Below are 13,439 nucleotides of genomic sequence, written 5' to 3' on the forward strand. Positions count from 1 at the left end.
ATTTCCTCCCATAAAAGCCAATAGCACTGTAGTAGTGACACTCTTCATAAGTACATTGCACAATAGGACAAATTACTTCCATATATTTTTTCCATTTTATCCTTATAATTTCCCTAAGTCAAAATATTGAACAAACGTTATTCTCTTTCCACAGATAAGGAGAAATTTGAAGAGGGTTAATGGGAATGCTCAAGGAACAAGCCTAGAAAAAAAAAAATACACTAGACTCAGATCTCTTCCATTCTCCTAGTCCAGTTCTCTTTATACTCTGTACAATGCATGTGCTCATGTTCTGGCATGTATTGCTATCACTCTGTGTCAGTGTTATTTTCCCTATGAGACTGTAAATTCTTATAGGCCCTAACTTATTAGGCTTGCTAATAAAAGTAACTAAATGAATAAGTTAACAGACCCTCAAACTTTAAATTCAGGAATAGAAAAAAGAAATATTTCTCTTCTTGTAAGCTGCTTTTGCAATGAGTATAAAGGGCAAAAATTCTGCCAAGTCGGTACAGGAGTTGGAAAACAGTATACAGGCTTCATTTGTTGGTTAATTTTTGCTCAAAAAGGCTTGACTTAAAAATTAATAATATGATGGGTCTTCCTATATGCAAGTCAGCACAAAACCATTTGTGGGGAGTGAGATTTCTTCTTTGCAAACTCATTTTAAAAATAGTCATTCATATGGGGGAGAGGGTAAGCAAATTGCCTCTAATATTGCTTTCGGGCATGGGAGAATTGTGGCATTAAAGTATGATCAGTAGTTGGGTGTAGGAAGAAGGGTCTGGTGTGGGTCAGGAACCTGCAGGCACTGCAGTTTGATGAGACCAACATCAGCTCTAATGATTAAACCCAGGCCCTTGGCGCTGCTTGGGGAGGCCTAGTGTTGGCTTTGGACCCGAGAATCTGAAACATACAAAACGTCCTCCATGTCCCAGGGGACTCACACTGAGTCTGACTCTTGGCTTAATGGAACAAGTTGGCCAGCGCCTGGGTGAGAACCAGATCTCCCCGTGGTGACCTACCCTCTTTCACCTGCGCAGAGGCCCGGCCTCGCCTAAACCCGCGGAGCAGCGCGCTCACTAGTTTGTCCCTGCGGCGCCCCGTAGGCGGTGCCCGGCGTCTCATCTCCCTGGGCGCAACGCCATGGCTGCCTTCGGCGGCGTCGCCCCCGCCGGCGAGGGCACCCGCCACGCCGAGTACTCGCCGCCCTCCACCAAACAGCCTGACGCGGACATCGACCGGGGCCTGGTGAGTCCTGCCGGTGCTCCCGCCTCTCTCCGGCTTCGGGCGGCCCGCTAGCAGCCCTGAGTTCCGCCCCTAGTCCCCGCCTCACCTCTGCGAACCTCCTTCCCCTCGAACCCCGCTCCTGGCATTCATTCTCCATCTCTGCCCCACCGTTCATCGGTGACCCGCCGTTCCGGCGCCGAAACTAGGCGTGTTCAGAGAATGTCTGTTCCCTCAAGGAGCTTCCAGTCTCCTGGGGACGCAGACCAAAACGGGCCGTTGGAGACCGAGCATTGCGAGTGCGGTAGGATGGTTCCCTGCATCCCTTAGGAGACCCCAGGCTGGGAGGGGGCTGGGAGTGCGGTCAGGAAAGGTTTCTCAGGGGAGCAGTAGTTCAGCACCGGGATGGGAGGATGAGGAGCAGGTCACTCAGCGAAGAGAAGACGAAGTGTTTCAGGCACTAGTAGAGGTGTCTACAAAGTCGGACACAGCAGGTGGTTTATTCAGGCCGAAATGTGGAACCGGGGAAAGGAATCCTGCAAGAGAAGCATGCTGCCAGTCTCATGTAGGTTTAAGTTTTCGGTAGTCACATTAAAAAAGTAAAAAGAAATAGGTGAATTTAATTTTAACAGTGTATCTTATTTAATGCAGTATAGCCACAATAATGTTTTATCGTGTAGTCAACATAAAAATTGTTCCTGACATTATAGATACAGATATATGCTGTCTAAAACCCAGTGTGTATTTTACACTAACAGGACACCTCAATGTGGGCTACCCACACTGCAAGCACTCACATGTGGCTAATGGCACCTTATTGATTCGTGCAGTTCCCAAAGATAATTGGGGGCTAGAACGTCGGAAGCATCTGCTAAACCACCGGAAACAGTTGGGGTATTCTGAGGGCCATGGTGCCATTTTGCTGTTTTAAGCAAACAGGTGATAGGTGGGGCCATTGTAAAGTTCTGTGTGTAAGATGAATGAAGTCGATGGGGAAAGTACGGAAACATGGCTGTTTTAGCCATTTTCTACACCACATTCCCTGCTCCTCCAGCCCACAGTGATCTATTTTGCCTACTTAATCTCCAGTAGAGCCTTAAAATTTTGGGGGATGAAGACAGTTCTTTGTTGTGCAGGGTTGTCTCATACATGTTAGGATTTCTCAGATCAATAGTTCCCCATCCACCAAGTGTCTTCCATCCTACCCAAATTATTGTGACCAAAAGGTCGACAAATTTTCAAAATGTCCCCAAAGGCCTGTTATGCTTCTGTTGAGAACCATTGGTCCAAGTATTGACCAATGATGAGGTAGAAGATAAGAGAGTTGATAATAACTTTGGGGAATTTGGAAGTACTGAAAATAATGGGAAATTGACAAAGGTAAGTGTTAAGAAAGAATAAATGACCTAGGTGTGGGACATATTCAATAATCTTTTAGGAACCAGTAGAAAATAGTATGTTTTTCAAGGAGTTAAAGAAAAAAATTTCAGACCATTTTAAAAAAAAGGTGCAACGTAAAGTTTTTGAAATATGTATCTGCAGAAGTAGATGTCAAATAACTTTTTCTAAAGTAAGCTTCTCTTTAGGAACTACGAATTAATGTTTATTAGTCTGCTTAAGAGATTAAAAAGATTAAAATGTTGGCAAAAATACCTGTGTAGTACCTTGAATAAAATAGTAACTTACAATTAATTGTTAATAATTAGAAGTCATGTGAAAACTTTGCTTTAGCAAAGCTAGTTCTCACAGAAAAGTAGGAAAGACACTTTAAGATTAAAGAGAGAATATCATCGCCCTAGCCTGTTTGGCTCAGTGGATAGAGCCACGGACTGAAGGGTCATGGGTTTGATTCCATTGTGGCTCGATCCCCTCAACCAATCAGTGTGTCTCTCTCACACTGATGTTTCTCTCTGTATCTCCCCCTCCCTTCCATTCTCTCTAAAAAAAAGGAAAATTATCCTCAAGTGAGGATTAACAACAACAACAAAAGAATATCATCAATTTTTAAAGCAGTTTGAATAAAACTCAATTTGTATGAGTGTTAGCCTTTTAGTTTCCAGTACCTTCCTGGATAATATAACTCCTAGTGTTGTTAGAATAGTGCAGTGATTTTCAACCAGTCTGCTGCAAGAATTTTTAAAATATGCGATAACTGACTACTTAGTCAGGGTTACTACTGACCTCTTTTACCTTAGGTTGTCACATAAAAAAATGATAACAGCCAATACAACAATAGCCAGTGGTGTGAATGAATCAAACGAACACCTATTTTTTATCAGATTGCCAAAAATATATATTTTTTGGTGTGCCAAAGAATTTTAGTAATTAGTTTTTGTGTGCCATGAAATGAAAAAAGGTTGAAAAATCTCTGGGATAGTGTAATGTATAAGAAAATTAGCCACGCATGTATTTCAGTATGAGCAAACCTGATACATCTGGGTAAAACCTATCAAACACATAAATTATCAAGTATTCATTACCGAAAAAAAGAGACCACTTCTATTATTTTTCAATTCCAATTTGATTTAAAACATATTTAACATACCTGGAGTCTTCCCTTTGAAGAAATTACATGGATCATGTACTATCGTATATCCATATTTTTTTTGCAAAGTTTTCCCTTACTCTAGTTCCCTTTTCCTAGTAGAATTAAATTACTTTATCCAACGTATTTCCTTATAAAGTCATACAATTTTTTTTTAAAGTTTTTTTTTTTAATTTTTATTTTTTAATATATATATTTTATTGATTTTTTACAGAGAGGAAGGGAGAAGGATAGAGAGTTAGAAACATCGATGAGAGAGAAACATCGATCAGCTGCCTCCTGCACACCCCCTACTGGGTATGTGCCCGCAACCAAGGTACATGCCCTTGACTGGAATCGAACCTGGGACCTTTCAGTCCGCAGGCTGACGCTCTGTACACTGAGCCAAACCAGTTAGGGCATCATACAATTTTTTAATTATAGTATTTCTTGTATCAAAATTATATTTGCATAAGAACCTGTGAAGTCTTTAAGGCAAGGACTTTTATATGCTGAGATTGGCATTGTAGTTACTTAATTGTTTATTAAATAAACAGCTATTAAGTTTACTACTATTAGTAACAATAAAAAACTTGGATGTTTGGTTCTAACATATTGATGCATATTTTCTATAGGGTTTCTCCTTTATGTTAGCCTCTAAGGGAAAACAGTAATCTGTGTCCGTCTTTCTCACTGCGTACTCTCTCTTTCTCTCTAGAACTTAGCACAAGGCCTGGTGTATACAAAATTATTTTTGTATATTTATATGGCAAGTGTTATCAATGTCATAAATAAATGTTTGTTGAGTGAGTGAATAGTCTCCAACTTTCCTCTCCATCACAATTAATACTTCCCTTTTTTAGGCAGAAGAATAATTATTTTCCTTGTTAATTTCCCTCTGGTATAACTGTTGTCTATCTTGAACTTAAATGTTGCAGTCTCAAGATAGAAGTTTTAGCATTTTATAACACTTTCAGGCAATTTATATTTATCTAGAAAGTTATTTACTGCTTATGCTGTTTTGAAAGAATAAAATGCCTCAGGGAATTTGTAAACAATGTTGATGCCTCCCCCCCCACCTCAGCAGTAGCAGCTATGATGGAGTACACTGTTTTACCAGTTTTCAGAAATTCTCTGATTCATGGTAGATATTTGAGACTAGGTGACACAGATATCTGACTTGGTCTACTTGTTGATTTGCTGGGATTATTTCAGTAGCTCTTATTTTCCTGTTTGAAATATGTGTTTTAACTAAAATTAGATATTTTTTATAGGCAGGGACCAAGTTTTAAGGATCCTCATTCTCAGCTCCTAACATAAACCAGGCACATGGTTGTCACCAAATAACATTTTTGTTGAATGATTAAATTAACAAATGAATAAAACAGCTGGATGGGAGAAAAATAGAGGATTAGAGAAACATTTTCTAGAGTGAAGAACTGATGGCCTTAAGGAATAAAAAAGAATAAGATAAATGAGACTCTATTCTTTGACATAAAGAGAGGCCTAAATATAAGTATCTAATGTTGTATGTAGTTTGGTTATTTTATTGCTTAATGCCTTTAAAAACACAGGCATTCTCCACTTTATTTTTAAAGTTTGTTATTTCAATTTAGTGTAATAGATTTTTTTTTGAACACCAAATAAATGGGAGCAATATACTAAGTGTGTGTGGAGAGCATAGGAATAAACCAGAATTTCCACCCTCAAGGACAGAGGTCAGCAAACGTATTTTGTCAAGGGCTAAAAAGTAAGAATTTTAGGCATTGCAGGCCAAATGGCCTCTGTCACACTAGTGAACTCTGCCAGTGTAGAGTGTAAGAAGCAATGACAATACATAAATGTGGCTGTGCTCCAATAAGCTTTATTTACAAAAATATGGGGCCAGAGTTGGCCTGTGGGTCATAAGTTTGCCAACCCCTGCTCTAGAAGGCAAATTGGATCAAATTTAAGCATCCAATTGAAGACAAACTTTATTAGGTGCTATCATTTATTTGCTCATTTAACATGTGTTTATAGTGTCTCACTTTTTTAGGTTAGGTACTGAGGCTAAGTGCTGTAGTAGACAAAAGATGAATAAAACATGGCTTTTGTCCTCTAGGGACTTGAAAAGTAAGAGAAGCCAGAAAAAGAAAAAAACAACACGTTTTTCCAAAATATAGATCATATCAATGAAACAAAGTAAGGAAAATAAGTTGGGATAGACTCTTGATAGCCCTGAATGGTGGGTTAAGGACTGGATCATGTCTGTACATAGTTGAAGTTTTGTAGGAGCTGTGTGATCAGGGAAGGGCTTTGGGAAGGTTAAGCCTAGAGCAGTATTTAAGAAGGGTACAGGATAGAGAAGCAGAAGCAGGCAAGACTATTAAAGAATGTGGGCAATATTCTGGGAGTACAGTACAGAGGAGAAGATGATGGCAAGGACAGTGATGGTAGCTAAATTGTTTTGTGCCAGATTTTAAGCTAATGCTTTAAATGTGAGAACTCATTTAGTCTGTGTGATACCTTTGTGAGGTATAGATGCTGTTATAATCCCCCACTTATAAATGAGTCACTTGAGGCTTAAAACAGTGAAATAATTTGCCCAAGGTCACACTGTTGGTGCATGGATGAACCACAAGGTACTCTGCTTTCTTGCCTCTGTGTTCTTACTCAGAATATATTCTCTCTTTATTTCTCTTTCCTTTTCCATTTTTCTGTGAGTGTCAAAGACTAATCAGGAAAACAGACATAATTTAAGTTATATAAAACAAATGTAATGCAGAGAATTGGCTTTATAGGTAATGGAGTTGTAGAGAAGCCAAACAAGGTTGTGAGGCAGTCCAGAGGTTGAGAACAGCAAGAAACCACTAGCATTCCTAGGGCTGGTGGGCTAAAGGAAGAATTCATGTTTTCAAAACCACTCCAGTTAACTGGGTTTTGTCCACAGGGAGGTGGAGCCACAGAGACACTGCTGCTGCTAGAGCTGCTGCTCATGACAGAGGGAAAAAGGGGGGAAGCAACCTGCTCTCCCTCTCTTTACCCTCCTATTCTTCACCATTGCATCTCATTGGTCAGACTCAACTGGAGCCAGCTGACACCAGAGCCTGCAGGATTCAGGTCCTTTCCAACAGATCAGAGGAGGGAAGGGCAGGAAATGGATCAGTGAGTGCAGACAGCTCTGGGACCAACATACTCATTTTATTTTCAGCTGCAAGGTGATTTGAATGCCACAGATGTTGAAAAGTTTGAAAGCATTGGCTTCTAAAAGCAGTGTTATAGAACACTATTATGAATGGAGTTATTCCCTTAGCCCACAGAAATCTATTTAGTCTACAGGGTCAGAGAAAGAGAGTATTTTTTCATGGAACTCCATTTTCACTGTCTTATGCTTTCTGGATATTATTTTAATGCTATTAGGGATTAAATAAGCATTGTTAGCTCTCATGAAAATCTGATTACCATTTATAACATTTTTTTTCCTTTTAAATTGACTTTTTTCTTTTAAAAAAACAGTAGTTTTAGATTTACAGAAAATGAGAACACAAAGTCCTCACATACCCCACACTCAAGTTTCCCCTATTAACATCTTGTGTTAGTGTGGTACAGTTGTTACAATTAATGAACCAATATTAATGCATTATTATTAATCAAAGGCCATACTTTATTCAGATTCTTAGTTTTTACCTAATGTTCTTTTAATGTTCCAGGATCCCATCCAGGATCCCACTTCTCTTCAGTTTTCATGTTTCTTTTGGCTCCTCTTGGCTGTGACAGTTTCTTAGACTTGTCTTGTTTTTGATGACTTTGACAGATTTGAGGAGTACTCACAATTCTATTCAGGTGGGAGATGCCTCTCTACTGAAATTTGTCACTTGTTTTCTCACAATTAGACAGATTATGGGTTTTGGGAGGAAGAACAGAGAGTCAAGTGCCATTTTCATCACATCATATGTAGAATACATATAAACATGACTTATCACCATTTATGTTGACCTTGATCCAGTCTGATAAAGTATTTGTCAGGTTTCTCCATTGTAAGGTGCTCTTCCACCCCTCCCCCATTTCCATATTATTATTTCTGAAAGGAAGTTTTTTTGTGTGGTCCATATTTAAGGAGTGGGGAATCTTGATCCCCCTTCTTAAGGGTGGAGTAGTCTATAAAATTATTTAGAATTCTTCTGCATGGAAGACTGTCCCTTCTCCCCCATTTACTTTTTTTTTATCAATCTAGATTCACGATACTTATTTTATACTTTGGTTTATAATCCAATACTACTATTTTGTTGCTCAAATGGTTCCAGCTTTGGCCATTGGGAATCTCTTATTGGCTTCTGTGTACCCTTGACATACCACCGTTACTGTGGATTTTTTTTTTAGCACTTCCTTACATTAAGCACTTACAGGGTGCTATAGCTCTCTGTGTATATTTCTTGCCCCCAGTTCTAGAATCAGCCATTTCTCTAAGAAGACTTGTGTGTATACTATTTTATCTCATGAGAAACTTCATTCTAGGTCACAACCCTGGATCCTAATAATCACATTTTTATCCTCTTACCCAACTCTTTCCTAGTTTTCTTATCTTCTCCCTGGATAGCTAATGAGGTATGCGAGTAAAAGATTTCCTTGTCTTGGGATCAGTGATTACTGCTTTCAGTCCACCAGGGAAAGTGGAATTACCCCTGCAGCTGCAGCGAAGCTCTTTTTTGGTTGATTAGTTTTGGCTTTATTTTTGTTTTTTGATATCTGGTGTTAGGGACTGCTAATGGAGGGTCCTAAGGGATTGTAAAAGGAAGGAGAGACCCATCAATCTTTCTGTATAGGCATTCCTCAGAGATATATCGGGTTCCGGTCCAGACCACTATAATAAAGCAAGTATTGCAATAAAGGGAGTCATAATCTTTTTCCTGGTGGAGGGTCTTGCCTTCAATTTGTAAAAAACATAATACCTGTGAAGTACAATAAAGTGAAACTCAGTAAAATGAGGTATGCTTGTATTCATACTTTCAAGTTTGTTATGGAATCTCATTATGGGTCAGTGAGCAGAAGCACCTATCTCCAGGTCTAAGGTAAAATATGACTGCGCATTCCTCTAAATCAGCCGTGGGCAAACTACGGCCCGCGGGCCGGATCCGGCTGTTCTATCCGGTTCTCTTGCTCTCCCCTCCGCTCCTTTACTTTGAATTTATATTAGTTCACACAAACACTCCATCCATGCTTTTGTTCCGGCCCTCCGGTCCAGTTTAAGAACCCATTGTGGCCCTCGAGTCAAAAAGTTTGCCCACCCCTGCTCTAAATGATTAAATGTGATCTTCCAGAGAATAATTTTCACTTTCTTTTGGAATACCTAGAATTTAACAACCACCACCACCACAACTGAAAAAAATAGTTTGTATAGCAGATATATAAAACTGAAGGGAAGAGAATTAAACCAAGGGTGAAAACCAATTACAGAATGGTAGTATAAGTAGCATTTCCCCATCCCAGGTATTGCCTAGTTACAGTGATGGTAGTTTTATTCACCAAGAACTGTACTACTTTATAGAACTTAGAACATTTCTAAATATATTATACTAGAGGCCCGGTGCATGGGATTTGTGCACTGGTGGGGGACATGGCCTGCGGGGATCGGCCCACTGTGGCAGCACCACTCATCCCGGTCAGCTGAGCGGCTGTGGACCCGCCTTCTGAGTGGCTGTTCCCGCTGTGGGAGCTCCGCTCATCCTGGTCAGCTGAGCTGCGCTACCACTGTGGGAGCACACTGATCACCAGGGGGCAGCTCCTGTGTTGAGCGTCTGCCCCCTGATGTTCAGTGCCTGTCATAGCGACTGGTTGACTGGTTGTTCTGGTCATTTCACTTTTTGGTCACTGGGCTTTTATTATATAGGATGGTTTTTATAAAGTATTTTAAGTAAAAGTTTTAATAAGTGCCATGAATTGATACCCTAATGTGTATATTCTGTTTAACTATTTTGGGGTAATCCATTTCAGCCTTTCTTTCCATTCTAGAAAACTTGTGGTATTCTACCATTTAGAAACAGTTGGAATGTCATGCAGTTTAGAATTGTTGACTCATTCATTCTTATTTTTAAGTGTCAATAGATCTATTTCTAACACTAAATTTATTATCTGTATTTTATCAGAGCTATAAGATTTTTTGACTATGAGATTTTTAAAGGATCATTTAGTCCCTTGCAGTAAAAATTCACTTTTAGCCAGTACAGGTGGTTTTCTGTGTTTGTTTGCTTTAAAAAAATTTCCCAATATTTTTAGATATAATGTCTTTTTTAAGGTGAAAATTTTCATAACTGTCTCCTGCCCCATAATATCAGTTGTATTTTCTATTTTTATTTATTGACTATATAAAATAAGATAAAAATTAATGATATGTATGAATATATTGAGTTCATGATGTGCAAGCAAACAGTTAAGGAGGAAGTGAATCAACATTGAATGAATGTCTGCTATGTACCAGGCACTGTGTTATTTTCCCATTTCTCATAATAGCCCTGTGAAGTTAGATGTTACTTTTCACCATTTTCATATAAGAAAACTGAGGATCAAAGAGGTTAATCAACTATCTCAAGGTTATACAGCTAGTAAGTGGCAGGATTGGATATGAAACTAATTTTGACTCCAGAAGTTGTTAACCATATTGCTGCTCCATCATTTAGATATCAGAAATTGAGGAACTGCAACTTAAAGAAATGGTTTATAGTCTTAGTATTTGTGATAATTTTCAGAGTCTTCAGATGCTTCAAGGTATGTTTAAGAATTCTTAAACTTCAAAGCACAGTTCATTTTATTTTACCCTAACTGAAAAAGGAAGGAAAGAATACTGTGTAATGAAATTTAAGCTGTAAGCATTACCATTTTAAGAAATTGCTGCCTTGAAATAAAATAGGCTTTTGTGAGAGAGTAAAAGCAGTTTTCAGAAAATTGGGTGATTTCCTAAGAAGAATTAGCAAAGCTACAAAGTGTTGCAGGTAAGGTGTACATCAGATGTAGGCCAAGAGAGTTTAAGGGGTACGTGCTAAGGACTTCACAGTCAGTATGATAAAATTCTGTAGAAGTACATGATAGGGAGGAGGCTAGCTAGCAACGCAGCCAGATCAGGTACAAGGATAAAAAGGGGATACCAAAGATCAGTGCGTTTGTTTTCATTGAAGAGTGCCAGGAGAAATTTGTTTTTAAAGTTTCTTTTAAAGTAGAAGTTTTTCTGACTTGAGAACTTAAAAATTATTAGGCTGCTTTGAACAGGCAGGATCTTCCCAAGATTTTTCTAATAACTTTTATTTTTCTCCTGAATTTTTGTTGTTGTTAATCCTTACCTGAAGTTTTTTTTTTTTTTTTTATTGACTTCTAGAAAAAAATGAAAGGGATGGTGGGAGGGGGGAGGGAGAGAGGGAGGGAGGGAGGGAGGGAGGGAGAAAGAGAGAGAGTGAGAGAGAGAGAGATTGAGAGAGAGACATCGATTGGTTACCTTTTCCATGTGCCTCAACTGAGACCCGGGACCAAAGCTGCAACCCATGTACCAGCCCTTGGCTAGGAATTTAACCTGAGACCCTTTGGTGCAGGGACTGATGCTCTAAACACTGAGAACACAGGCCAGGGCTTCTTCTGATTTTAAAAGAAACAATCTATATATGTAAAAGGCTAATATGCAGAGTGTCCCCTCGGGAGTTAGACTGGGAGACTGGGAATTTGATCACTCACTATGACGTGAGCTGACCACCGGGGGCAGCGCGGAACATGGCGGGCGACCAGTGGCGGTGGCAGGGCGCTGAGGGAGCGAGGGAAGGAGGAGGTGGAGAACTGCACGGTGGCGGCACGTGGATGGTGAGGGAAGGAGGAGTCGGGGAGGTGGGGAACCTGATCAGCAATGATCGCCGGCCAGGCCTAGGGACCCTACCCATGCACAAATTTCGTTTACTGGGCCTCCAGTCCTATATAATAAAAGCCTAATATGCAAATTGTCCCCTTGGGCGGTGGTTTGGGAGTTTGACTGAGCGATTGGGAGTCCGACTGCTCACTATGATGTGCGCTGACCATCAGGGGGTGGCACGGAACATGGCGGGTGTCGGCGATGTGGCGCTGGCAGTGGGTGGCAGTGGAGGCTCTGCCGGCCCCGATGGGCCCCAACGAGAGCAGGACCACGGCGGGATGGTGGAGCAGGTGAGCAGGCAGCTCCAGGCCAAGGCGGGTGTGAGCAGGGGCCCGAATGCCCTACTGATCGCCCCGCAGACGGCGGGGGGCAGGGCAATTGCCTAGCTCCCAGGCGCTGAGGAAGAAAGGGCAAATAGCAATATTAAAATGTTTCTTCTAAATATTTCCCTTTCAATGTGCATGAATCCGTGCACCGGACCACTAGTTGTTAATAATATTATATGGTAATTGTATAGCTACAATTTATTAAATATTTACCACATGTAAAATACTAGGTGATTTGTATGGATGTCCTCATTTGTGAAAATTCATACCAACTTGAGGAAGTAGACATAATTATTACCCTCATTTTGCAGGTAAGGAAACAGTAGTATAGAAAGGTTAAGTAACTTGACTAAGGTGAGGGACTTGACAAGTAGAGAGCCAAATTTCAAGCCATATTTCTTTAATATGTAATCCAAAGACATTCTCATGATAAAAGATAGGTACTAAGAATATATAATTACTGTTAATATTTTGGTTTATATCATTTTGGTTGTTTTTCTGTGTGTATATGTGGTACATTTTGTTATAATTTGCTTTTATTTATATTTAGCATATTGTCTGTAAATTTTCCTTAATATATTATGTAATTGTCAATGCATATTTCAGATATGTCCTAATTTATTTACTTATTCACCTACTTTTGTGTATTCTAATTGTTTCCAGTGTTTATGTTATAAATAATGCAGTGATGTTATTCTCATGTATAAGTTTATGCACTTCTCTGATTATTTTCCTAGGATAATTTTTAAGATTGTAGTTATGTCAGCGGGTTACTAAATAAATGCAAAACAGTACTTAAAAGATTATTCTTAAGAAATCACTGTGTAAAGCAAGGATTTAAGTTTGGAGAATTTTAAAATTATATTAGAGAGTGGAGAAGTACTCATTTGTCATAAGCCTAAGAGTTTTGTTTCTTATTATGTTTGGCTTTTGGTTTTGCTTTGCTTTGTTTCTGTTTTGCCCTCCTATTTACCCTAGTATTGCTGTAGAAATGAATGCTTATCTGTAGTTTAAAATAAATTAAGTGACTTTGAAGTGGAGCAAATACAAATTAATTAGCTTTGCCTTTCCTTTTTACTCAATTTAAGGTTTTCATGGAAATTGGTGTTTTGTAAGAAGTTCAGATGTTTTTGTTTTTGGCAATGGAATAATAATGGTAAGGGCTAGGTAGATAAGTGGATTGATTCAGTTTAGATATGAAAATCTGTGAAAGTCATGTTGGCTTGTCTTGAAAATTTTAGAGAATGATAATTGTAAAAATTCTCTTTCTAAAGTCATTTTACCATTTCTGATACCTGAGTATAAATTCCCTTCCCCTCCTTTTGATCTGCATATTTAACACCTCTCCCAAATTCTGATCTTCTGGCAATCTTTCTTGTTTCCTCTCTTTTTTCTCTTCCACTTGCTTTTGTTTATATTCAAAGAGCTTTTCTGGAAATTGAATCAAATAATAAGGCAGCATAAAACACTGAGTTCAGCAGAAAGTGATTTGCTTGTG

The 13,439-nt window shown here is 39.2% G+C and overlaps 1 protein-coding gene across 1 annotated transcript in view; it reads left to right on the top strand.

Annotated features, from left to right (window-relative positions):
• Positions 1-894: 894 nt before the first annotated feature.
• Positions 895-13,439, top strand: part of DNAJC15 (DnaJ heat shock protein family (Hsp40) member C15) — a 76,443-nt gene continuing 63,898 nt past the window's right edge. Inside the window, exon 1 of the mRNA XM_080659392.1 lies at positions 895-1,251. Within this exon, the coding sequence (XP_080515518.1) occupies positions 1,147-1,251 (105 nt within the window). The 5' untranslated portion in view covers positions 895-1,146. The remainder of the gene's footprint in view (positions 1,252-13,439) is intronic.

The sequence above is a fragment of the Plecotus auritus genome (assembly GCF_963455305.1).
Source record: "Plecotus auritus genome assembly, chromosome: 3".
NCBI lineage: Eukaryota > Metazoa > Chordata > Mammalia > Chiroptera > Vespertilionidae > Plecotus > Plecotus auritus.